Source organism: Quercus robur, chromosome 1 (assembly GCF_932294415.1).
Source record: "Quercus robur chromosome 1, dhQueRobu3.1, whole genome shotgun sequence".
NCBI classification, from domain to species: domain Eukaryota; kingdom Viridiplantae; phylum Streptophyta; class Magnoliopsida; order Fagales; family Fagaceae; genus Quercus; species Quercus robur.
Window position 1 is genome coordinate 15,379,497 of NC_065534.1, and position 24,689 is coordinate 15,404,185.

Consider the following 24,689-nt stretch of genomic DNA (forward strand, 5'->3'; position numbering starts at 1 on the left):
GATATTACATTTATTAGTGCTGTTCATGATTGGGAGATGGAGATTCTAATGTCTTTCCTTGATCTTATTTATTCTATCGAGATCAAGAGGAAGGGAGAAGGTTGAATGTGCTAGATACCAACAATGAGCAGTGTGTTTGAGGTAAAATCTTTTTAAAAGGTTCTTTCTTGTGGAAATTTTCAACAATTTCCATGGAAAAGTATTTGGAGGTTCAAGGCTCCCTCAAAAGTAGCATTTTTTTACTTGGATAACCACTAGAGGGAAAATCCTTACCATGGATAGTATTTGAAAGAAGAATATTTGTTTAGTGGTGTTGTATGGGCAAGAAGAATAAGGTGTCCATAGATCACTTGCTCCTTCATTGTGGTTTTGCATACAATATATTTTTTTGACAAGTAACTGAATTATTGATAAAAAATGAAATACCTGTGTATGGTTTTGCATGAAATCTATGGTTGTTGGTTTTTTCCTTGTTTGGAATTCAATGGGTTATGCTAAAGAGAGTTTTGGATTTATTAGCTTGTTGGAAAGGAGTTTTTGGTTGATATTGGAGTGTAGATATTTGGAATTCACAATTGCACATTTGGGGATAGAACAATTGCCTTTGGAATTTAAACTTTTTTATTTTATTTTTTATTTTATGCTCTATGTATGAGTAGATCTTTACCCAGAAGAGAAAATATTAGAAAGAAAGAGAAAGGGAAAAAAAGTGGTGGTGAGTTCAGTGGTGGTGTGTGAACTCATACTGGCCAGAATTTAAATATAATTTGAACTGACTGGAACAAAACATTTCAACTTTTCCAGCTGGAATGGAGTGAAATTGACAAAATTGAGACCGATGTTGAAGAGTAGTAAGAAAAGGTCACTAGGATATCCCTTTCTCCTCCTTTTGGGGTCAAAACTGATAAAAAGATCTCAAGAACATGGCACTTACTTTAATAAGCAATGCATTTAATGACCAAGAACACACTACTCTTAGTCAATAAAAGGGTTTCCTTTACTCATGAGTCTGTTTTATTCACATGTTGCATTCAGCAAAGGTTTATGGTGCAGAAAATTGTCAAATTTGGATGGTTTTTATTTCAGAGTCAAAAGTTCAAGGCTAACTCCTATTGTAGGGTTTCCTCATAATAGCATTTGATGTGATGCAATTCCCTCAAAGGTGGCCTTTTCTTTTCCCCCTCTCTAGGATAGTTCTATTAGGAAAGATGCAAATAATGTATATCTCATTAGTAAGGGGTTCAGATATGAGATTGTTATTCAAGGTGAGGTTGTACGTGCTTTATGCTACTTTTGGAAGTTTTCCAAAAGAGGAAAGGAGAGGATAAAGGCGAAGAGGTAGAGGAGAGGACTAAATATAAGTTTTCTTTCTACATATTAAAAATGTTCTTGCCAATGAGCTATAGCTCAGTTAGTGTTTTACTTATCAAAAAAAAAATAGCTCAGTTAGTGTTTCCTCCTCCCATAATAATGGTATGGAGGGTGGTGTCATGGGTTCAAGACTTATCGGGTTTGTGTAACTTACCAATCAAACAAAAGAAAAAATTAAAAAAAAATTCTTGTTCTTGTTTGAATGTTAAGAAAAAGGGATGGAGAGGAAGTAGATATTTCTACTTTTTTTTTTTTTTTTTTGGATAAGTAATAAGATATATTGATAAAAAAAAGGAACACCCTCGATATATTTCTACTTTTTTTGGTTTCAAAATGGAAAAAAGATGAAAGGATAAGGTCTCATGTAAATTGTCAATAGGGAGAGATGAATAATAAGACTTTAGTTGTAGATTATAATAAATTATTAAAGGTTAAAAGGGAAGTACTATCATTGAATTTACTATTGTCTCCCTTCATATTCCCTTTAGTTAGGGGAATTGCTAAAAAGGAGTCTTGAGGGGGTATAATGCCTCTCTAGATCCTCTTCCCCTCCCTCTAAAATTACATCTAAACCGGATGTGAGTCTGTACCCCTTCCTGTCTCCTCTTCCTCTATACAAAGATACTTAAGCTTGAATTCTAGTGAGGCTCACATGAGGTGCCTTAATATATATTTTGATAGGTAAGTAGTGCAATTTTATTAATCAGATAAATAAATAAATAAAACTTTGAGTTCGCGATGATGAACACAAAGGAACATGAGGAAATACAAAAAAATTATAAAGTAGGTCTAAGTGAAGCTAGGAACTCAAACAAATGAACAATTAGAAAAACCCCAACACCGTGCCCAATCAAAAAAGTGTGTTGAAACACATATTTTAATTGGTCCTATGAAATTACGTTGTCCTCAAAAAGGAGACGGTTCCGCTCCTTCCACACAATCCACATCAAACAACCGAGTACCATATTCCATATTATAGAGCCATGCTTCCAAAACCAATTCCTCCTACAAAATAATGAAGTCAACGGTCTCCGGCTTACCTCAATGACGTAGGACAAGGGGAAAAAGGTAATTTGATTTAGAACTGTTGGGGCAGATCTGGTATTACCTCTGTTCTGAGCAAGGCCTCATTGATATTCCGCTTCAAGGGGGATCTTTCACTTGGTCTAATACTCGTGAAGTTGCTTCGAAGGCTAGACTGGATAGATTTTTGTTTTCTGCAGATTGGGAGGATAAGTTTCCATCTGTCTCTCAACAACGCTTGCCTAGGCTGTTATTTGATCACTTCCTGATTGTTCTTGAGGGGGGTTCCTTTCAGAGAGGTAGAATGCCGTTTAGATTTGAGAATATGTGGCTTAAAGATGAGGGTTTTGTGGAGGGTGCGATCTTGGTGGGAATCTTATAATGTCCTAGGAGCTCCGAGTTTTGTTTTGACTAATAAGTTGAAGCTCTTGAAAAATGACTTGAAGAAATGGAATGTGGAGGTTTTTGGAAATGTTGAAGATCGGGTGAGAAAATTGTGGCAAGAGCTTAGTGATTTAGAGAAGATTGAGGATAGTCGACCTTTATTGGAGGAAGAAAGGCTGGAATTGGAGAGAGTTCGAGGTGAATTAGAAAAAGTTACTTTGATAGAGGAAATCTATTGGAGGCAGAAGTCTAGAGTCCTTTGTATTAGAGAAGGAGACAGGAATACCAGATTCTTTCATCGTATAGCTAATTCTCACAGAAGATTTAATTCCATTGATAGGCTTATGGTGGATGGAGAATTGTCTTCAGATCCGGAGGCTATAACAGGTTGTATTTCTCATTTTTACAGACAGCTATATGCTGAAACTGTGGCTCATAGATCTTTATTAGATGATATGGAGTTCTCTTGTATCTCGGAGGAAGATGCACTTTGGCTAGATGGGCCATTTGATGAGGAAGAGGTGTTTGGGGTGATTAGTGATTTTAAGGGTGATAAGGCTCCTAGCTCGGATGGTTTTTCTATGGCGTTCTTTCAGTCTTGCTGGTGTATTTTGAAGGCTGAAATTATGGCAGTGTTTCAAAATTTTCATACTCAGGCTGTGTTTGAGAAGAGTTTTAATGCTTCTTTTCTTGCTCTTATTCCCAAAAAGGTGGATGCTGTGGAGATCAAGGATGTTTGGCCTATTAGCTTAGTTGGTGGGATTTATAAGATTATTTCTAAGGTGTTGGCCAATCGTCTTCGAAGGGTGGCACATGGGCTTATTTCAGATTCGTAGAATGCATTTGTGAAAGGTAGACAGATTTTGGACTCATTTTTAATTGCTTCAGAATGTATTGATGGTAGATTGAAGTCAGGTGTTCCTAGAGTGTTGTGTAAGTTGGATGTGGAGAAGGCATATGACCATGTGAGTTGGAGTTTTTTAATGTATATGCTTCAGCGAAGTGGATTTTCAAAGAAATGGAGAAAATGGATAATGTGTTGCATCTCTACTGTTAAATTCTCCATTCTGATCAATGGTAGTCCTTCTGATTTCTTTGGTAGTTCTAGGGGGATTCGGCAAGGGGACCCCTTGTCTCCGTTGCTATTTGATATTGTTATGGAGGGTTTGAGTCGTATGTTGGATGTGGCTACTACTACTAGTCAGTTCTCAGGCTTCTCTGTAGGTAATACGGCTGATAACTCGGTGATGGTGTCTCATCTTTTATTTGCTGATGACACTCTTATTTTTTGTGATGCTGATCCTATGCAAATAGCTAGTTTGAGAGCAATTCTGGCTAGATTTGAGGAGGTCTTAGGTTTAAGGATTAACTTGGGGAAATCTGAGTTGGTTCCTATAGGGGTAGTGCATAATATGGATGTTTTGGTGGGGATGTTGGGGTGTGTAGGCAATCATCTCTTCCATTGAGATATTTGGGGCTACTGTTAGGAGCTAAATATGAGGAGTTATCAATTTGGAATCCTATTTTGGAGAAGATAGAAAGGAGATTAGCAGGGTGGAAGAGGTTGTATTTATCTAAGGGGGGTAAGGTAACTCTTATCAAAAGTACTCTTTCCTCCTTACCTACATACTTCCTTTCCCTTTTGCCTTTACCTGGGAAGGTGGCAAATCGTATAGAGAAGTTACAACGTGATTTTTTGTGAAGTGGTATTAATGGTGACTCTAAATTATATTTAGTCAGTTAGGCTCAGGTTTGTAAGCCGCTACAGATTGGAGGGTTGGGTATTAGACGATTGAGGAGTTTTAATTCTGCTTTGTTAGGAAAATGGTTATGCAGGTATGGCATGGAAACCGATGCTCTTTGGAGGAGGGTTATTGAGGTGAAATATGGGAATGATTGGGGTGGTTGGTGCACGAAAAAGGTGACCAGTGCTTATGGTGTTAATTTGTGGAGACATATTAGAAGTGGTTGGATGAGTTTTTTTAAAATACTTCTGTATGATGTGGGGGATGGTACTAGAGTGAAGTTTTGGAAGCATGTGTGGTGTGGAGATCGTACTCTCCAAGAGGCTTTTCCGGAACTTTATTGTATTAGTAGAACAAAGGATTCTTCAGTAGCGGAGGTTATGTGTTGGTCTGGTGGGAGGATTCATTGGGTTGCCAAATTTCGTCGTCCTCCACAAGATTGGGAACAAGAATCTTTTGATCTGTTTATGGATATGGTCTACTCTTCGACGGTACGGGGTTTGGGTCCGGATCGGGTGTGTTGGAAGCCAGCAAGGAGTAGAGGTTTTGAGGTTAGAGGATTCTATCTTTCCTTCTACCTTCCTACCATTTTATCCTTCCCTTGGAAGATGATTTGGAAATTGAAGGTTCCTCCAAGGGTAGCTTTCTTTTCATGGTCTGCTTCCTTAGGTAAGATCTTAACAACAGATAACCTTCGTAAAAGGCGAGTGCTAGTGCTTGACTGGTGCTATATGTGTAAGAGGTGTGGGGAGTCGGTGGATCATCTTCTACTTCATTGTTCCATAGCTTGAGAGCTGTGGTCTTTGGTTTTCTGCTTGTTTGGTATTCAATGGGTTATGTCTCATATTGTGCTTGAGTTGTTTGAGGCTTGGCAAGGAAAGTTTGCGCGACATCGTCATATTGATGTTTGGAAATTAGTGCCTCACTGCTTGATTTGGTGCATTTGGTGTGAAAGGAATGCTAGAAGCTTTGAGGGTTGCAAACGCTCTTTGCTGGAGATTAAATCCTTTTTCTTACGCACTCTCTTTGAATGGAGTGTGGTCTTTTTTCATTTTTCTTGTTCTTCCTTTTCTATTTTTCTTGATCGTTGTTCTCTTGTTTTTTAATTTGTGCCCCCATAGTACATCCCCAATGTACTCAGTTTGGCAATTTTATTATTAATAATATTCTTACGTTATTTATCAAAAAAAAAAAAAAGCTTTCTTTTCATGGTATGCTGCCTTAGGTAAGATTTTAACAACAGATAACCTTCGCAAACGACGTGTGCTAGTTCTTGATTGGTGTTATATGTGTAAGAATTGTGGGGAGTCAGTGGATCATCTTCTTCTTCATTGCCCCATTGCTTGTGAGTTGTGGTCGTTGGTGTTTTGTTTGTTTGGAATCCATTGGGTTATGTCTCAGAAGGTTATTGAGTTGTTTGAATCTTGGCAGGGTAAGTTTGGACAACATAGAAATATAGAGTTGTGGAGAATTGGGCCTCATTGCTTGTTATGGTGTATTTGGCGCGAAAGGAATGCTAGAAGCTTTGAGGGATGTGAACGCTCTATGTTAGAGATTAAGTCTTTTTTTCTACACACTTTGCTTGATTGGAGTGTGGTCTTTTGTCATTTTTCTTATTCTTTCCTTCTTGTTTTACTTGATCGTTGTAATCTTGGTTATTGATTTATGCCCCCATGTTACATTCCCAATGTACTTGGGTTGACTGTTTTTCATTTTTTAATAAAATTTTCGTTACTTATCAAAAAAAAAAAAAAAAGTAGGGTTTGGGGATGAAACAAAGGAAAACAATCATGGTTTGGGTGGCTGTTCCTGTACTGTGAACAATGATCCGTGAACAGTAAACTTGAATAGTAAAATTAAAGAAAATAGATAAATTCTAGGAATCACACCTAGACTTCCTAAGCATCACACCTAGGGGTGACAATTTTTATCCATATTCATGAACCCGTCCATTACCCACCTTATTTAGATAAGTCTTAACCCAACCTATTTGAATATTTGGGTTAAATGGATAAAGACCCATTTGGTTATTTAATTAGATGGGTCTAAATGGATAAATACCACTAATAATTACTAAACCCATCTAAAATTTAAATTTAAATAAAACCACAAAAACCCAATAAACCCTTCTAAAATCAAACACACTTTACCACCTACTCTTCGACATTTCCTACATTTTCTCATCATCCAAACAGACTCGTAACAAACACAAAACCAAAAATAGCACACGATCACATTCTCGGCAACCAAACATACACTACAGAACACAGCCGATAACCTTGAAAATCAGAAAATCACTCATCCAAACTAATAAAAAAATATTAAAAAAGCAAAAACAAAAAATCCAAATCCAAATCTAAACACCTGCACTTCCCTACACTCCCGGCGCATGTTAGCAAACCCGTCCTCTTCGCCGCTATTCCTTCGTCGTCAATGGCTTCCGTTTCTTCTCTAATGAACAAGTTATCGTCATCCGTACAACCACCAGGACGAATGAGGGTTTTGAAGGAACGATCTAGACTGTCGGAGGATGCTGCTCAGAAAAGTATGGGGATCGGTCTCCAATTGGTCCGAGTTGTCGTCGTTGGATCGTAATCAAATTTTCTCGTCGTCGCCGTTGTCGTTGTTGTCGCTAGGGGCGTTTGATCAGTTACCGGTGGATATATTGATGCAAATACTAAGAAATCTTGGAGCTAAGGACGCTATGAAAATGAGCGTGGTTTGTAAGTCTTGGAAATTGCTCATCTCCGATTATCTTCTCTGGATTTTCTTCCTCCAGAACCAGGCATATGAGTCTTGGGACTCTTTTCTTCGCTGAGACCAGCTTTGTTTGGATTCCAAGAAAGTTAGAGAGAAAGGAAAGTTTAAATGATGAGTTAGAAAAGTCTTCAACACGTGCGCTAATGCGTTTGTGGCAATATTGAATTTTTTTTTTTTTTAGTTTTTAATTTTTTTGAGAATCAACAACAATATTGAAATTAAATAGGTGTGTTACTAATTAAATGGGTTGGACGGATAATGGATAATTAATTTATATATAAATGGGTTATAAATGGATAAATGGGTAATTACACACCCAACCTATTTAGGACCCAACCCGCCCATTTGCCACCCCTAATCACACCTAAGGTTCCTTGGCATCACACCTCGGAAAAGGTTGCATCACACAAACCATAAAAGAAAGCTTCATAGCTCTTAAATTCTGAAAACATTCATTAATAATCAACTCAATAGAAAGTACTACAGCTCTTTAAATAGAAGACTAATAACTAATCCTAGTTGAACTAGGATTTCTTAAAACCCTAATAAGACATGGACTTGGACTCCTTGGGCTTTACTACTAAACCCAAACTAAATAACCAAACTTAAAATAAAGCCCCAAGGAAGATCTAATGGACTGTTAGCACAGCCCATTCCTATAATATTATGAAATTACAAAATTGCCTTGATACATAAAATCAAATAAAATATAACAAATATGTCTTCTCATTGCCTCCTGCGTCACCCAATGAATCCTACTATTAATGAGGTGCGGCTTAAGCAAAAAAGAGTGACTCTTTGATGAAGCTTAAATTACAAAGAAGGGGCATGCTTGTTTTGAGTTTTGTATTAATTGATATTTTATAAGCTTTTAGTATTTGTAATTATTATTTTGATGGAAATCGTTGCAGTGGACCCTATTGAACTGGTATGCCTTACATGTCAACTATATTTTATTTCATTTGTCATGGTTTTTACTTTTTATTGACAGCTGTTGCAGGTTAGTGGCTTTAAGTGAATTTTTTTTTCTTCTTTCATACATGTGCTTCTGATCTTCTAGTTACATTTACAACTTTTGACAATTTGTTGTGCATTTTGATTTTGAAAATTTTTGACACAGTCATGCGCTTTAGTTGTTGAACCTGAAGATAGAATGCTAGATTTTGACATATCGAAGCTAGGTCGTATTTGTGGGGGACTATTTTGGGAACCATGCTACCTATGCTTTCTAATCTTGTTGTTCTCTTAAATGAATAATAACGTGAAGAAAATAAATTGTGCTTGATGCCTTTGAGCTAACTTGCATGGTATGACCTGGATGGTTCTCAAGTATTTTCAACTGTAGTTTCTGGGTGTAACTTTATTGATGGTTGTAGAAATTGAACGATCCCTTTGGTGAATCAAATGAAATGTGCATGCACATCACTAGAAAAATTTGACACAGTTTGAAAGTGCATTATCACTAACATCTTTATTTTCGGCTGCAATGTGCTTTTTCATGAATTTTTATTCTAAAATATTGAAAATGAGTCATTAAGTTTGGGAGTTCAATTCACAAGCTGTCTATCACCTTATGCAGGTTCCTCCTCGAGCTGCAGCAGCAGCAGCTGTTGCTCATGCTCTTGCAGGGCTGCCTCTGCATCAGAGGTTTAATTTGTCATCAAGTTCTGAAGAGCTGAGATCAATATATGGAATTGGAACCAGATCTCAAGGTCAAGTTCTAGAGTTAGAGGAAGACTTCTATGAAGAGGTGCTACTTGCTCATATCACTATAGTCCCAATTTGGGAGTGCTTGTGTTTGTACTGTGTTTTGATTTTACAATACTTTAGGCATTTTATCTGGCGTTGACGTTTCACTGACATTGTTCAAGTTGTGGAAAGGTTTCTAATGCCTATATACATGGATCCTATCTTTTTATAATTAAAATATTTAACGATAATCATTAAGAGGTGCCATTGAGCTCTTGCTTAAATGACATTTCCTCCCCTTGTTAAGAGTAAGATGATGGTGTGGTTGAGGGTTCAAGACCCACTGAATGTGAGTGTAATTACCAATTGAAAAAATCATTAATAGGAAACTGTGAATAATCTGCTCGTAAAAGTTTCTGAGTTTACATGAGTGTCATCAATAATTACATTTTGGAGGTATGAGATTCTGCCCTCCTGAATTCTATATTGCTTGGAAATTCAATGTCTTAATGCTCTGTAGTTAAGTTTATCAGGATTAGATATGTAAAAGTGGCCTGCAAAGCTGTTTAAAGCTTTTTTTTTTTTTTTTTCTTTTTTCAGGGTAGCCCAAAAATGCTTTAGGATATTGATTGTGTGTATATGTGTGTGTTTTAATCTTTGGTCTTCTCTTTTATGAAAGAAAGATATATATCATTGATCACTCAGCATATCTGGTGTGAGGTGTTCTCATTATTTGGTGACACTTGCTAAATCTAAAAGTTGCCTCAGAATTTGATAGGACTGATGGTTGATCTTTCCTTTTGAGAAATTGAAGAAGCTCTTACATAGTTTTACATTAATGGAATTCATATTTTTTGCATCTTCCAAAATACTGGTATCTCAATTAAAAATGTACAAATGGTGAATTTGAAATAGCTCCTCCATTGGCTTTGCTATTGGGAGGGTATCTTCCCTCTTTGCTAGCATATATAGGATGTTGCTGGCCAGGTTGTCTGGTTCACATGATAAAAGCAGTTGAAAGAAATTTCTATGTTGTGAACTCAAGTACAATATTAATGAATTCAATAACTTGCTTTGCAAGTATTGTTGCATAGGCTATTAGGTGAGGTGCTTCCTTGGTGTCTTATGGCACATGTTTCTGGCACTCCAGTATTAAGCATATTGAATAGTTATTTTATGCACCGTGTTAGGTGACACTGAATATGCAACAAGTTTATTCCAATATGATGAATGATCATTGTTACTCAGCAGCCTCCTCTAAAGACCAGCCTGTAATTTTTTGTCATTTTTGATGGGTTTTCAAGCAATAAGTTTATTCTTTGTATTGCCTAGAATACTTTTGTTATAGTTAACACTTAAGCTCATGTATGGTTTAATGTTACCAGAGAGCATAATTAGGTTGGCTGGAAATTTTTCAGGGTAACTTGGCAGCCTCCTTTATAATCCTTGTATAGAGACTTTTTTTATTTATTAAAAATTTCTTGTTCTTCATCACCATTTCTGTCTGTCAACCCTGGAAATCATTTATTAAATTTGTGCAACAAAATCATGAAATGGTTTTCAATCTGCATGCTAGTTTTTAGAAACCTTTTCTACTTCTCTGCAGTTTAGTGAATATCAGATATTATAACAGCTTCTTTGCTGACTATGAGCAATCTTGCTGTTGTTAATGCCAATGAGATGACTAAAATTTTGAGATGTTTTCCTCAAGAGTTGTTATAAATGCCTATCTGCAGGACTTCGATCCAGTTAGGCATATTTTAGAACATATTCCGTCTGATGAAAATGACCTGACATTTTTTGAGAAACAGGTATTATTCTAGTTCTTTATATTTTTCTTCAGTGAATATATTTTATATTCTGTATCTTGTTCTTCATGTAGATGTGTTCAAAATTAATTGTAAAGATTCCATTACTTCATTTGTGGACTCCTGGATCATGTGCAAGTGATAGCTTTATGTTTTAAAGCCTGTTAAGTGTTAACTGATTACTTCAAAGATGGGGTAAAGGAAGGAAATTATTGTGCTCTATAAGTAATTGGCAATTTGTCATTTAGCAGTACTGTTTTATATCTAAAAGGTTCTTTGAGTTTCTTAACTGCAAGTCAATGAGAGTTCTCTTCTCTTTCATAGGCAGCTCTTAGATTAGCACAACTGGATAAAGTAGCAGAACGTTTATCCCACCATGTTATGGAGCATCATGAAGTAATGGGTAAGTTTTTTATTTAGATTGTTTTTTTTGATTGAATTGAAATTATAATTCCGTATTTATATCCTTGTTTAATTATAGTGTTAAATATTACATTCTACATACCATATAATTTACTTCTGTTTCAATTGTGATATGTTCCAAATTATGTAAGTGTGATGCTGATGTATATCTGATATGGCACTATGATATTGGCTATGGCTTATTTGTTAGATTTGTAATTTGTATAAAGTTGTTTTCTTTGTTACTAATTCATTTATTTTTGATAAGTTATAAGTATATTTCATTTTATAAGGTTTCCTTTACAAATTACGACATGGTCTATATAACTTGAGATACTTAAAAGAGGAATTGCATTCTTTAATATGGGGATGATATCTTTTTGGAATGCTATGGGGATAATATTTTACAGTGTTTGTTTTGCAGTAAAATAATTGGTCAAATGTAAAATATTTTCATTCAAAGGAAAAATCAAAGGCAAAAAGTGTAAAATGTTTTACACTTGAAAAATTGGTAAAACATTTTACACTTACTTTTCCCCTCTCACTCTTGACAATTTCTTAGTTTCTTTTCTCCCCCTCTCATGTTCTCAGTTCCTCTCTCCCATAAACCAGGTGAGTGCTCTCTCCCACAATCCAGGTAGTCACTCACCCATTGCTCATCACTCTCCATCTCTTGGTTCTTCTTTCCTTCTCCATCTCTCAGCATTTTTCACTCACAAGGCCACAACCCTCACATCCACCTCACCCATCCCCCATCCTGCACAACCCATCTTGCACCAATGCCCACCCACACCGATGCCACCTACCAACACCAACCACCATCATCGGCACTACCAACCTTCATCGCATCTCTTCCTTGCACAAACTCATCTTCCCATCTCTCTTGCACCATCCCTTGGGTTCAATTGATGAGCGGCAGCGGTCCTAGGTTTTTGGTGGCTACCTGATCTCACCTCCGTTGGGTTGTTATATTTTAAGAGTGGGTTCTTTGTTTGTGGGGTTTTTTTTTTTTTTTTTGGGTTTTCCAATCTGGGTTTGTGGAGATTTTTTTTGGCTCTCTGATTTGGATTTTTGGTTTTTGGTGGTTTTTTTTTTTTGGGTGGTTGGTGGCAATTTTGGTGGCTGTTTTGAATGGCTGGTGGTGTTTTGGTGGCTGTGTTTCCTTCCGATGTGGAGTTTTGGGTTGTGGTGGTTTGTATAACTGTGCTTGCATTTGGTGGGTTTGAGAACTATGAAAATATATTCATTTTACAGTGAAATAAACATTGAAAAATGATTTCATTGTATTTTCAAGTTGAGAATCAAGCACGGTAAAATGAAAATGGTTTACTGAAAATACTTTACATCTACAAATATTTTACTTCGAAACAAACGGAGTGTTAACATTGTCAGTCTCGAAATCTATGAGCACCTCAGATTAAACAAATTTCCCTTATGTTTCTTTTTCATCTTCTCATTAACATCAGTTTATGTCTGCAGTTTTCTGTATATTTGGATTGATAAAAATTTATTTTCCTAGCCCTGGCATCCTGCTCTGATTGAATTCTCCATTTTGTTGATTGGTTACTGCTTGAGAGCTCTCAAATTACCATAAAGCCACCAGCAGTGTCACTGCAGTTTCAACAGCCCCCCTTCCAAAAATAAAAAGAAAGAAAAAAAGAAAGAACCCAACAATACAAATCTCAAGGGTTGTTTGACTAACCACTGAAGAATAAAAGTACTCTCTTCAGCTCCAAAAAGTAGGATTTCTGGGTTTGTTGTGGGTGAATTGTTAGAAAGGATGATTACCATGCATGGAGAGTGGCTCCTTTGTGCTTGATCTTTCTTCTTTCATACTTTTCTCTGGTGGAGTTTAGCTTTAAATCTTGTTCTTATTTTTTATGTCTTTCTATCTCTGATCTGTTGGATCATTTGTTACTCGGAATTTTGATTATATTGTTCCCAAAGTGGACATATTCTTTTGAGGGGTGGAATGATCTGTGCTGGATAGTAAAGTTACACTTTTATATACTTCATTTTTTATCTGAATGTCAGATTCTCACCCTATATTCCTTCATTTCTTGATTTTATAATTCTGTGTTTTTCATTTCCACTGTCAATTGTGGCTCTCCTTTGCATGCTTCTTGAGTACTTGTGTTGTGCGCATTGGTATCAAGGAATTTCTCCACCCCATTGACATCAAATGGCATTTCCACCTTCCATAAGAATGGTTGGAGGGTAAGGTCATGGGTTCAAAACCCATTGGGTGTATGTGTAAATTATCAATCAAAAAAAGAAAAGAAAAAAACTTGGAATTTTAAAGATATACTTCCTATTTCATACCGCTTAGGCATGGATGCTGTAAATTGCTTGAATCACCATAAAGTTCTATTTCTTTCTTAGTAGTGTGTGTATTCTAAATCTATTGTATCATAATCAGACCTCGTTCTAGTTGCAATTTCTAGGTAAGTCATAGTTTACTTGGAAGTTTAAATTGCAAATTGTGTTAGCCCATTAGTTGTAAATGAGATATTGATACTTACTTTTGGCCAGTGAAGGGGATGAATCTAGTCAGGGAATTGGAGAAAGACTTAAAGATTGCAAATGTCATCTGCATGGTAAGCATTTATATGGCTTGTTCTCTGCATGTAATGAATATTACCTTATGAGTGTGCTCTCTGTGATTATTTGAATATATTATTATTACATCCTTGATGGATATGGCTTTTATTATAGTTGTTCTTATGGTATTTACAGAATGGAAGAAGGCACCTGAACTCATCAGTGAATGAGGTTTCAAGGGATCTCATTGTAAATTCTAATTCCAAAAAGAAACAAGCTCTTCTGGTATTCCTCTCTCTCTACACCTTGGCAACACTGATCTTAATATTTGACTTTATCTTTCTGGTTTTGTTTTGGAAGATTACTGTGAACCTGTCATATTATGTAGGAACATTGTAGTGACTTGTTTCATAACATCTTTCATCTTTCATCTCTCTTTCCATAAGCATATTTTCTCAGGTTCAGGATCCCTTCCAGTTGCTTTTGAAATGGACGGGGTTCATTTGAAGGTGAAGATTTAGCATTTCATGAATCTAAACGTGAATATAGTGCCATGTCATTTAAAATCAGTTATCATTCCTTATTGGTGACATCGGTTTTAAACTGGTGTGGTATCATGTACACCTTTAGATATATGAAAGACTGAATCTTCACATTGAAATGGACCCTTTTCATTTCAAGGCAAATGGACAGGATCCTTTTCCATTTTCTTATGGAATATATTGGAAATTTTTTTTGACAGAATGGGCTGCATATTCTTTATGCAGCTAACTTGTTAAATATACATATATGATTGCTTCTAATTGCAGGACTTGCTTCCAATTTTAAATGAGCTTTGTCATGCACTAAACATGCAAGCAGCACTTGAATCACTTGTTGAGGAAGGAGATTATTGCAAGGTGGGTTTTTACATATGTTTGGTATATGGTGTACAGTTCTACAGTTTCTTTTTCTAGTTTGACTTTATATTCTTGTTACTTACATGTTCTTATTTGCTTAATGGTCATCATTGTAAGGCATTCCAAGTTCTATCCGAGTATTTGCAGCTCTTAGATAGTTTTTCAGAGCTGTCGGCAATACAAGAGATGAGCCGTGGCGTAGAGGTATAAGCTAAAATTACGATTAGGAAGCAGTTATATTAACCATATTGAGTACTATTGTTGTTTCTATTTTATTATTACATTCTAAAAATTTGATCAAGTTTTGTTTTGAATTAACCTCTGATGAAATTTTTTCTGGTGCCTGATTATTTCACCATGCAAGAAATATGTTTTTGGTTTTATGCTTACTCATTGCTTATATGGGTGACTGGTGGAAGCTACAATTTGATTTTTATTTTTTATTTGATTTTTTCATAATGATGCAGGTTTGGCTTGAAAAAACGCTTCAAAAGCTGGATTCCCTTTTACTAGGAGTTTGCCAGGAGTTCAAACAGGAGGGCTATATAACTGTGAGTGTCTTAATCTTTTGAAATGCTTGAACCATTATTTTTCTGCAAACAGTGTATGCATGAAGTTGTCAATTTTAAAAATCTTGGCACGCAATTATGTTCATATTGATTTGATTTGCTTTCTTGCCCAGTATCTGGATTTTTTTTTTTAATGTTTATTTATTCATTGAGACATTATTGCAAGTTTAGATTAATACCCACACACACACACACATTCTATTTTCATATATTTATTTATACTTTTTTTTTTTTTGATAAGTAACATAAAATACTTTATTAAAACTCAGCCCAGTACATAGGAAATGTACGAAAAAGGCAAAAACATCAAGAAACCAAGGTACAATGATCAATCAACACAAGAAGGGAGATACAAGAAAAAGATGGTAAAACAAAACACCATTTGAGAAGAGTAAAAAAGAAAAAAGACTTAAACTCAAGAATGGACTATTTGCAACCCTCAAAACTTCTAGAATTCCGTTCCTGCCAGATACACCACATCAAGCAGTGCGGCACAATCCTCCAAATAACTATATTATGATGCTGCTTGAAATTGCATGAGCAACCATCCAAAAAATCCACTACCCTTTGCGGCATCACCCAACAAATACCAAACAAGTAAAAGATCATACTCCACATCTCAAATGCTATAGGACAGTGAAGGAGGAGATGATCTACAGATTTCCCACACCTTTTGCACATAAAACACCATTCAAGAACAACAAGATGCCTCTTCCGAAGATTATCTATGGTTAGAATTTTGCCTAAAGCCGCAGTCCATGAGAAGAAAGCTACCTGAGGAGAAACCTTCGATTGCCACACCATTTTCCAAGGGAAAGAAATGACACTAGAATGGGATAGAGACTGATAATACTCACTCACCTTGAACCCTCGACTGCTAGCTGGCTTCCAACAAACTTTGTCAGAACCAACACCCCGCACCTTAGTGGAATAGATGAAAACCAAAAACGAATCCGAAGTTTATTTATACAATTAGTACCATTATATCAAGAGCCTGCTCAGCTGGTTGGCACCTCCTGATGTTTCCAATAGAGATATTCATAGTTCAAATCTCCTACTTCCAGCTATCAAATTATCAAAAAGCTATTAGTACCATTGTAGCCTCTCTCTTTTCTTTTTATTTTAAAAATTTTTAAGGTTCATTAAGAAGCGCAAAAAGAGGTGCATGCATACACAAGAAGAAAAAGCGAAAATAAGTATCATTAATATCTAAAATTCAAAAGGTCAAAGAAATCCAAGAAGTTTTTCTTCTTTGATAAGTAAGAAAGATATATATAAAAAGCTACCTCATGAAAACACAAGGCAGAACAGAGAATACAGAGAAGGAAACAAACAAAAAGAGTGAAGAAGTTGGTGGAAGAGAGTGAACTAGTAGCTGTTGTCCAATCATTGAGCAATCTTAACAACGGGGAAAAAAATCAATTTCACTACTGACAACTTCCCTCAATCGTACATGCATTTATTTCTCTCCAAATTCTCTACTTTAAATATAAAGTTTACCTTCTAAATTTTAATATCACTTGAGAAGGTGTCCTTCAAGTTATTATTTGGATCAGGTTAGAAGTTTTAGAGGGTTTGATACCTATTTGAAGCAAGATTTTTAGACATTCAACACTAAATCCACACTAAATTAGGTCTCTTAATAAGTTCTTGAAGGATTCTTGAATAGGGTTTGATGTTATGGTTAGGTAATAAATAGAATTTTAACTGAATCTTGAAGAAATTTGACAATTGTGTGTTGTTGAACCAAAGAAAGATAAATTGGAGGGAATCATACCTTGTTTCCCTAAGCAACACACTTGGTAAGGCAAAGGCAATCTCACCCTTGAAGCTTAACAAGCTGCTGAAATTTAATTAATTTTCATCTCTCTCTCTCTCCCCCCTATATATATATATTATTGGTAAGTTGCACATGTACCTAATGGGAGGAGGTGCCAGATGAGCAAGAGCTCATTGGCGATTACATGAAAGTCTTTTTACAGACCTTTACAATCATCTTCCTAGAAAGACTACTCAAGACTACTCTTAAATGATAGATGAATGATTAAAGAGCTACTAAAAATTGGGGAAAAAAAAGGACTCAAAACATAAATAATATTCATGATCCTCTGGTAGTGCCCATTATAATTCATTCCTGAAAATTTTGAAAATTTCAAACTTAGTTAAAATTAAACCATCAACTTTTGGACCTAAATATACATAATAATAAGACTTAATTATAATTCTCATAAAAAAAAAGACTTAATAATAATTAAAGTAAGCCATTGTACTTTAAAAAAAAAAAAAAAAAAAACCCTAAGGTAAGCTATGAAAGGTGCCAAGAAGGCCCTACATTAAAACTAGAGCACAATTCTTGAGTCTTTTGGATTTTGATCTTGTTTCTCCATAAACTTTTTGCAAGCTGTATCACTGAAAGCCGTTAATTGTGAATTTCCAAGAGAGCCTCTTAGTTACACTGACATTGAACTTTAGTCCCATTCATGCTTTGTGATCTCCTTTGATGTGAAACCTTGGGTGGATTCTGTTTTAAAAACAATTGATACAGCAAGGAAATGCTGTGTCTGGCTATTTCTTTTGATATATAGAACAGTTGATAGAGGCAGAACCCAAAATAATCCCAAAAATAAGATAAGATTTCCGTATACCTGGCCTATTCTCTAGACTTTTCATTCAGATTTTTGTAGAGTTTAGTTTCTCATCCATGCTCTTTCATCCTCTACCCTGATTTATAATCAGAACCTTAGCAATTCCTTATCTAAGACAGTTGTCAAAACTACATCTTTCATCTGATGTTTTGGTTGCCTGCATCATGTATAATGCACTTGGTGATCAGCATTATCATTCTCATTGTATTCAAGGAACAGTGGAAGGACTAGATAATATTATGTTTAAGCTCTGTGCAAATTTAATGCTAGGTTGACAGTTTATTACATCCTTTTGCAGGTAGTTGATGCTTATGCATTAATTGGGGATGTCTCTGGTCTTGCTGAAAAGATACAAAGCTTCTTTATGCAGGAGGTTCTTTCAGAAACACAGACTGTGTTGAAGAATATAGTGCAAGAGGTACGCTGACATAATTAAGAAATAGCAGTGCATGGACTTTGTTGCTCCAAATAACCTAGAAAGAAAAGGAATGTTAGATACCTTTGCATCATTGTTAATTTATGCCACCATGATTCCCAGTTTTTCTTCTTCCACCCTTTTGAAATCCCCTCTTCTATCGGTACATGTTACACTCAGAAATTCAGGATGATATCTGGGTAACTAGTTAAAAACACTTATATCTTGATGCTCTCTGTTGATAATCCTTTACTACACAAAATCTTTACATAAACATATGGGAAGAACTGCAGCTTAAGGTTTTGTTACTCCTGTTTTTGTTATATGGATACACGTATGAATTAACTGAAAGAATCATTCTCTTTGAATAAGCTCTTTGAGGCTTATGAATTTGGATATACCAAAATACCCAAACAAAACCTTAACTTTGTGCCTTTTTCTTTTACTCTGGCATTTTTCCCTCACCTTTAAAAAAAAAAAAAAAAAAAATCTTGATGATTGTTTATTTTTTGCAGGATCAGGAAGTACTATTGCAAAATACTAGGTATGTTTGTACTTATTTAGAGCCCTTTTATTTAACTTCATCTTGCACTTTTTGTATGCTTCCTAATTTTTGCAGCAAAAAAGGAAATAAAAGAAAGAAAGAATGCGTCCTAATTTATTTCATATGAATTCCAGACTTACCTACAGTGATCTATGCCATCGGATACCTGAATCTATGTTTAGACAGTGTTTGTTAACAACACTAGCTGTCCTATTTGGGTTGATGTGTTCTTATTATGAAATTATGGGCTTTCAGCTGGACAATAAGGTAAACTCCATTTCCTATAACTTATTCAATCTATAAGTGTGTGTATGCCATTGTAATTTATGGCAGAAATTTTAGACATACTTTGTTCTACTTAGATCCTCCTTTATAAAGAAAAAGAAAAACTTTTATTGGGCTTCTTGCCTTTGATTTTGTTTATGGGTGAAACTTTTACGTCTTTGTTTCAGGATTCAGCAGACCAAACTTCAAGTATGAAACAGAAGGAAAAAGATATCCTTTGGAGTTCTGGAGAGGTTCAACAAATTGATTCAGATACTAAAAATTCTTCCAACTGCCAAGGAGTCAACAGCTCTCTCTCTGAATCTGTAGACAGAAAGCCTGGTTCATCTATGGAGGAATCTACAACCAACGGCTGTTTGGTTGAGACTAATAGAACTACTCAATTTTCTAGTTTGGATTCTCAAGATATAGTTGATGAGACTAGAAGGGATGACAGTACAGCATCTAGTAGTGGATCCCCACAGTATCAACTGCGGAAAGATGCTACAGAATTTGTTTCACAAATGCTTCAAAGAGGTCGGAAGAATCTTTGGCAACTCACAACTAGTCGTGTATCTGTCTTGCTTTCTTCCACTGCTGTTTGTTCAACAAGCATCCACCAATTTTTGAAAAATTATGAAGATCTGAATGTCTTCATCTTGGCTGGGGAAGCCTTCTGTGGTGTTGAAGCAGTTGAGTTCAGGCAGAAGTTAAAGGGCGTTTGTGAAAATTATTTTGCAGCATTTCATCGGCAAAATATTTATGTAAGTTTGTTCTACTAGCTCTTGTTCTCTACGTTTTTTAGTATCATTCTGCTAGATGTATTGTTTGGTACAGCATGCCATGCACCTTAAATGTTAAGCCTTGTGAATTATATACATAGAATGCACATAGTACTCAAAAAAAAAAAAAAAAATGCACACTGTTCATTTGATCCCTTAAGTTTGACTCTTTTGAAATTGCATTATTAATCATCAAAGTCAATTTCACTTAATAGTTAAATTATTAAATTAATATTCTTTTAGAATTTTGGGATTTCAAGAATGACATGAGAGATTTTCTCCACTTGACCGCCTTTTTGAAGAATGCACCTCTTAATGGTTTTGAAGCAGTTTTTTGAAACCAGATTTTTGGACATTGGTCACATCCCAGTATCTTATGGTGAACAATGATTTTGAATCTGTCTGAATAATGAAGTGATTTTGTACATATAGAAATAATATACATGCATTTCACATGGTACATTTGATCCCTGTAGTTGGAACAATTCTATATTATTCATCAAAGTCAATTAACTTAGTGCCTGTCTGCTTACCTTATGAGTTGGGCAGGTTGGGGATCAGGAAGTTGGTGTCTTTTAATCAAGCATTATTAGGTAAATGGTTATGGAGGTTTGGCAATGAAGTTGGTGTCTTTTAATCAAGCATTATTAGGGAAATGGTTATGGAGGTTTGGCAATGAAGTTACTCATCTATGGTAGGGGTTATTGCCACTAAATATGGAGAGGGCAAAGGGGGGTGGAGTACTAAAGTATGCAGGAGGGTACATGGTTGTGGTCTATGGCGAAGTATTAATGAAAGGTGGGAGATTTTTTCCAAGCATATGGCTTTCGTGGTGGGTGATGGTACTTTAACTCGTTTTGGCATGATAGGTGGGTTAGAGATAATCCACTCATTATCCTCTATCTTGAGTTATACGAGTGTTCTGATAATAAGGAAGCTTGTATTTCTGAGCTTTTGGGTCATCAAATAGATGGGACTTTTGGAATTTGAGATTTTATAGGGATTTTCATGATTGGGAGTTAGAGGATGTTTTCTCTTTTCTTGATTTTATCCAATCTCGAATTCCTAAGGGTGTTGGGAGCGACCGTCTATGTTGGTGCCTTAATGGAAGTGGGAATTTTGATACTTGGTGTTTTTATCAGGAGATTTGAAATGTTCCTGCGTCCTTATTTCCTTGGAAGGGCATTTGGAAAGCAAAGTTGGAAAGTAAAGGTTCCTAAAAGGTTGGCTTTCTTTATGTGGATAGCAGCACATTCTTGGATTCTTACATTGGATAATCTTATGCTTAGGGGTCTCTCTTTAGCGAATTGGTGTTGTATGTGTCATGTGTGGTTGCAATGAGGAAGCTGTGGATCGTCTCCTTCTTTGTTTTACAACGCATGCTTTGTGGGTGCATATGCTTTAAATTTTTGGGATTCATTGGGACATGCCAGGTTTAGTAGCTAGTTTATTATTTTGTTGGTGGCAATGGATTGGGAAACATAATTAAGATATTTGGAATTTGGTCCCAGGATGTTTGATGTGGATCATTTGGATGGAACGGAGTTGTTGCTCTTTTGAAAATATTGAAGAAATGTTGGTTTAGTTGCAAGATTTGTGCCAGAGGACTCTCTTTGATTGGTCTAGGTGTTGGGGCCTCTTGGATTGTTCTTCTATCATGGAGTTTACTTCTTCCCTTAGAATAGATTCTTGATTTCTATGTTTCTTTGCTTTTTGTTGTCTTTTGTTGTTCACCATCGTGAACACCTTGTATTTTTCTCCCTTTTTCTTTTTAATAATAATACTCTTATTACCTATAAAAAAAACTTAGTGCCCGTTTGAAATGCACTTACAAGCTAGCTTATTGCTTATTTTTATACTATTTGCAGGTCCCATGAGTCACCTACTTATTTTATATAGCTTTTACCTTTTATCTACAATACTTTTTGCAAAGCTGAATAAGTTGTTCCCAAAAGTACATTAGTGTCCGTTTGTAATTAACTTATTAAGCTTTTTGCTGAAAACTTTTTTTACTAAAGTGTGCTAAAGTATACTTGTACTTTAAAAAAAATGAGAAAAAGTAAGAAAAAGTGAGGTTTCAAAAAAATGAACATAAAAGTTAAAAAGCAAAAAGCTGGTGCCTAACACACACTTAATGGTTAAACCATTAAATTAATACCCTTAGATTTTTGGGATTTCAAGAATGTCAGGAGAAGTTTCCTCTGTGACTTCCTTTTTAAGAATGCACTGGTTAGTGGATGTGAACAATAAGATAATGCTTCAATGAAGAATACATTCTCATATTCTTAAAATTCAAACTATATGTAATTTTTTTTGGGGCAAGGTTGTCCCACTTACAATGACACCAGCTCTCACTAAATTTTGTTCATTTATTATTTAGTTTTGTTTCTGCCCCAGATTTATCCATAGTACTCTGCAGGACAAAACCCATTTCTTAATATATTAATTTGTTTTGGTTTATTCCAGGCACTGAAAATGGTGTTGGAAAAGGAGAATTGGCTGAAATTGCCACCAGATACAGTCCAAGTGATTAGTTTTGCGGGGCTTGTAGGTGATGGAGCACCCCTAATCGTTCCATCTGTTGGAAAATCAAGTAATGCCAGGGTGCGTTCTTCTGATAAATCAGCCAGCTTAGTTGATGCCAATGCAAAGAAGAGTGGATTTTTACATTGGCTTAAAAGTGGAAATCCATTTTTGCTAAAAGTAACACATAATTCCAAAGAAGGTCGCAATTCTTCCCTACTTAATGGGGCTGTCTGCAGTGATTTTGATGGGAATAATAGTGAAAATTCTCATGATGATAAGTTCTCTCCACGAAAGAATGATGTAAATCATACTAATGGCCCTAATTCTATATCTGAAGATGAAAATGAAGATCTTCTTGCAGACTTTATTGATGAGGACAGTCAACTTCCTAGTCGAGTTTCTAAACCCAATGTTTCAAGAAGTGACCCTGCCCATTGGAAAGATGTAGAGGTTACAGCTCAAACTGGATCCTCTGTTTGTCTTCTAAGGTGAAATACTATTAAATGCTTCTCTGCAAGCATTATAAGTTATAACTTTAATAATGTTTTCCTATATGATTTTATTAAGTTGTATGTGCTTTTACATATTAGGTCAATGGATAAATATGCAAGGCTTATGCAGAAATTAGAAATAGTCGATATCGAGTTTTTCAAGGTATAATCCTTTCCATGACATTTTCCTTTTTGCTTAATTGCCTTTATTGGTCAAGCTCATGGATGGAAAGCTTGATGCTTTCAATTTTTCTCTAAATTGGTTTTCCTCATTTAGTATATTGTTGCAGGGGATATGCCAGTTGTTTGGCATTTTTTTCTATTTTTTATTTGAAACATTTGTTCAGCAAAACCCCAGTTCAAGTGGAAAGAGCTTCACTGAGTCTCTTAATTGTAAGAAATTGTTTCTTTTTCTATCATCCTATTTTATGTTGTTTTATCTGCCATTCATTCTTTAACTCGTCTTTATTTTCATTTTTTTTTTTTTTTTTTTAGTGATCAAATATGAATATCTAGATGAGATCTACTTACAGTTTGAATTGATACATATTTAAAGATCATATATCATCTTGTGATACTCAGATCGGCTAAAGACGGCCTTGTCCAGAATAACACAAGATTGTGACCAGTGGATAAAACCCCCATCTTCTTCACCCACATCGTTGAGCACATCATTTATGCATGCAGATATTTCACCTACCAGTCCTCCCAGTACAAAATTTGGTCACCTCCCAGGAACAAGTTTTGGTCTCAAGGTATTCATTCAAATATCTAATAATTAAGGGTACTAATGTGAATACAATGACTATACTTAAGACGTATTTCCTGTTCTCATAATTACCTTCATGCAATCTAGAAATTCCAAAAGCATATTTGGATTGTGCTATTTTGGAGTTAACTCCCTTTAGGGGAATGCTCATTTTTCTGCTTCAAGTTAACATTGGGAGAAATGTATGTCTTTTCAAAAAGATCCTAGTCGAAATTTGGTCATTTTTAGTGGTGTTGATTTTCTGCAGATTTACATGGTTATAAGCAATGTTATGAATACCGTTTTGGACCCCGTTTTGGTTTGTCTAGTGGAATGGAATATTTCGGTACTGGCCGATTTCGGCGTACAGTTTCAAGGTGTTTTAGGGTTCCTAAAAAATAATTTATATATATTCTTGTAGAACATAAAATTGTCAATTCTAATAAATAATTAACTAAATATCAAATAATACAAATCATTTAGTCCTAACTCTTAAGTCTTAACCATCAATATAACATCACACAATAAGAAGATTTACAAGTCAATAACTAAATATCAAATAATAACTCCTAAGTTCTTAACCACAAAACAAATCATAAGAAGAAAAAAAAATTTATGATAGAGGGAGAAGAAATGAACAAACAAAAGATATTATTTATGACGATGTATACCACAATCACACATCTTAAGTTCTTAACACTTAATCTTAACCCCTAATTCCTAAGGGGTTTTTTTTTTTTTTTTTTTTTACAAGAAGCCAAATCTTGTACCAGCCGAAATTCACATCTCGGCCGGAATTGGCCGAAATGACCCAAAACGGCCCGAAATCTGACCTGAGGTGGAACGTAAGGTATTCTTGTACCGGTTTGTATACTAGTACGAAAAATTCCGGCCGTTCCAGCCGGAACGGAATGGAATCAATAACAATGGTTATAAGAGGTAATTGAGTAAATGCACAATTTTAAGTTCTAGAATTCTTAGGTAGATGGAACATTGGTTGTTTGGTTTAGCCTTTATTTATTTATTTATTTTTTATCCTCCTCCTAAAAGAGAATTTATAGTTTTTTTTTTTTTTTGATAAAC

General features: G+C 35.4%; 1 protein-coding gene across 2 annotated transcripts in view; it reads left to right on the forward strand.

Annotated features, from left to right (window-relative positions):
- Positions 1 to 24,689, forward strand: part of LOC126722779 (uncharacterized) — a 34,559-nt gene that overhangs the window by 2,411 nt on the left and 7,459 nt on the right. The window contains exons 2-17 of one of the 2 annotated variants that reach the window (XM_050425930.1): positions 8,863 to 9,033; positions 10,709 to 10,783; positions 11,105 to 11,183; positions 13,715 to 13,779; positions 13,919 to 14,008; positions 14,533 to 14,622; positions 14,740 to 14,826; positions 15,090 to 15,173; positions 18,135 to 18,254; positions 18,767 to 18,795; positions 18,930 to 19,062; positions 19,248 to 19,823; positions 22,308 to 22,855; positions 22,958 to 23,021; positions 23,149 to 23,251; positions 23,441 to 23,613. In XM_050425930.1, coding sequence (XP_050281887.1) covers positions 8,863 to 9,033; positions 10,709 to 10,783; positions 11,105 to 11,183; positions 13,715 to 13,779; positions 13,919 to 14,008; positions 14,533 to 14,622; positions 14,740 to 14,826; positions 15,090 to 15,173; positions 18,135 to 18,254; positions 18,767 to 18,795; positions 18,930 to 19,062; positions 19,248 to 19,823; positions 22,308 to 22,855; positions 22,958 to 23,021; positions 23,149 to 23,251; positions 23,441 to 23,613 — 2,487 coding nt within the window. Of the gene's footprint in view, positions 1 to 8,862; positions 9,034 to 10,708; positions 10,784 to 11,104; positions 11,184 to 13,714; positions 13,780 to 13,918; positions 14,009 to 14,532; positions 14,623 to 14,739; positions 14,827 to 15,089; positions 15,174 to 18,134; positions 18,255 to 18,766; positions 18,796 to 18,929; positions 19,063 to 19,247; positions 19,824 to 22,307; positions 22,856 to 22,957; positions 23,022 to 23,148; positions 23,252 to 23,440; positions 23,614 to 24,689 lie in introns of those variants that run through there. The other variant, XM_050425934.1, reaches the window with a different exon arrangement.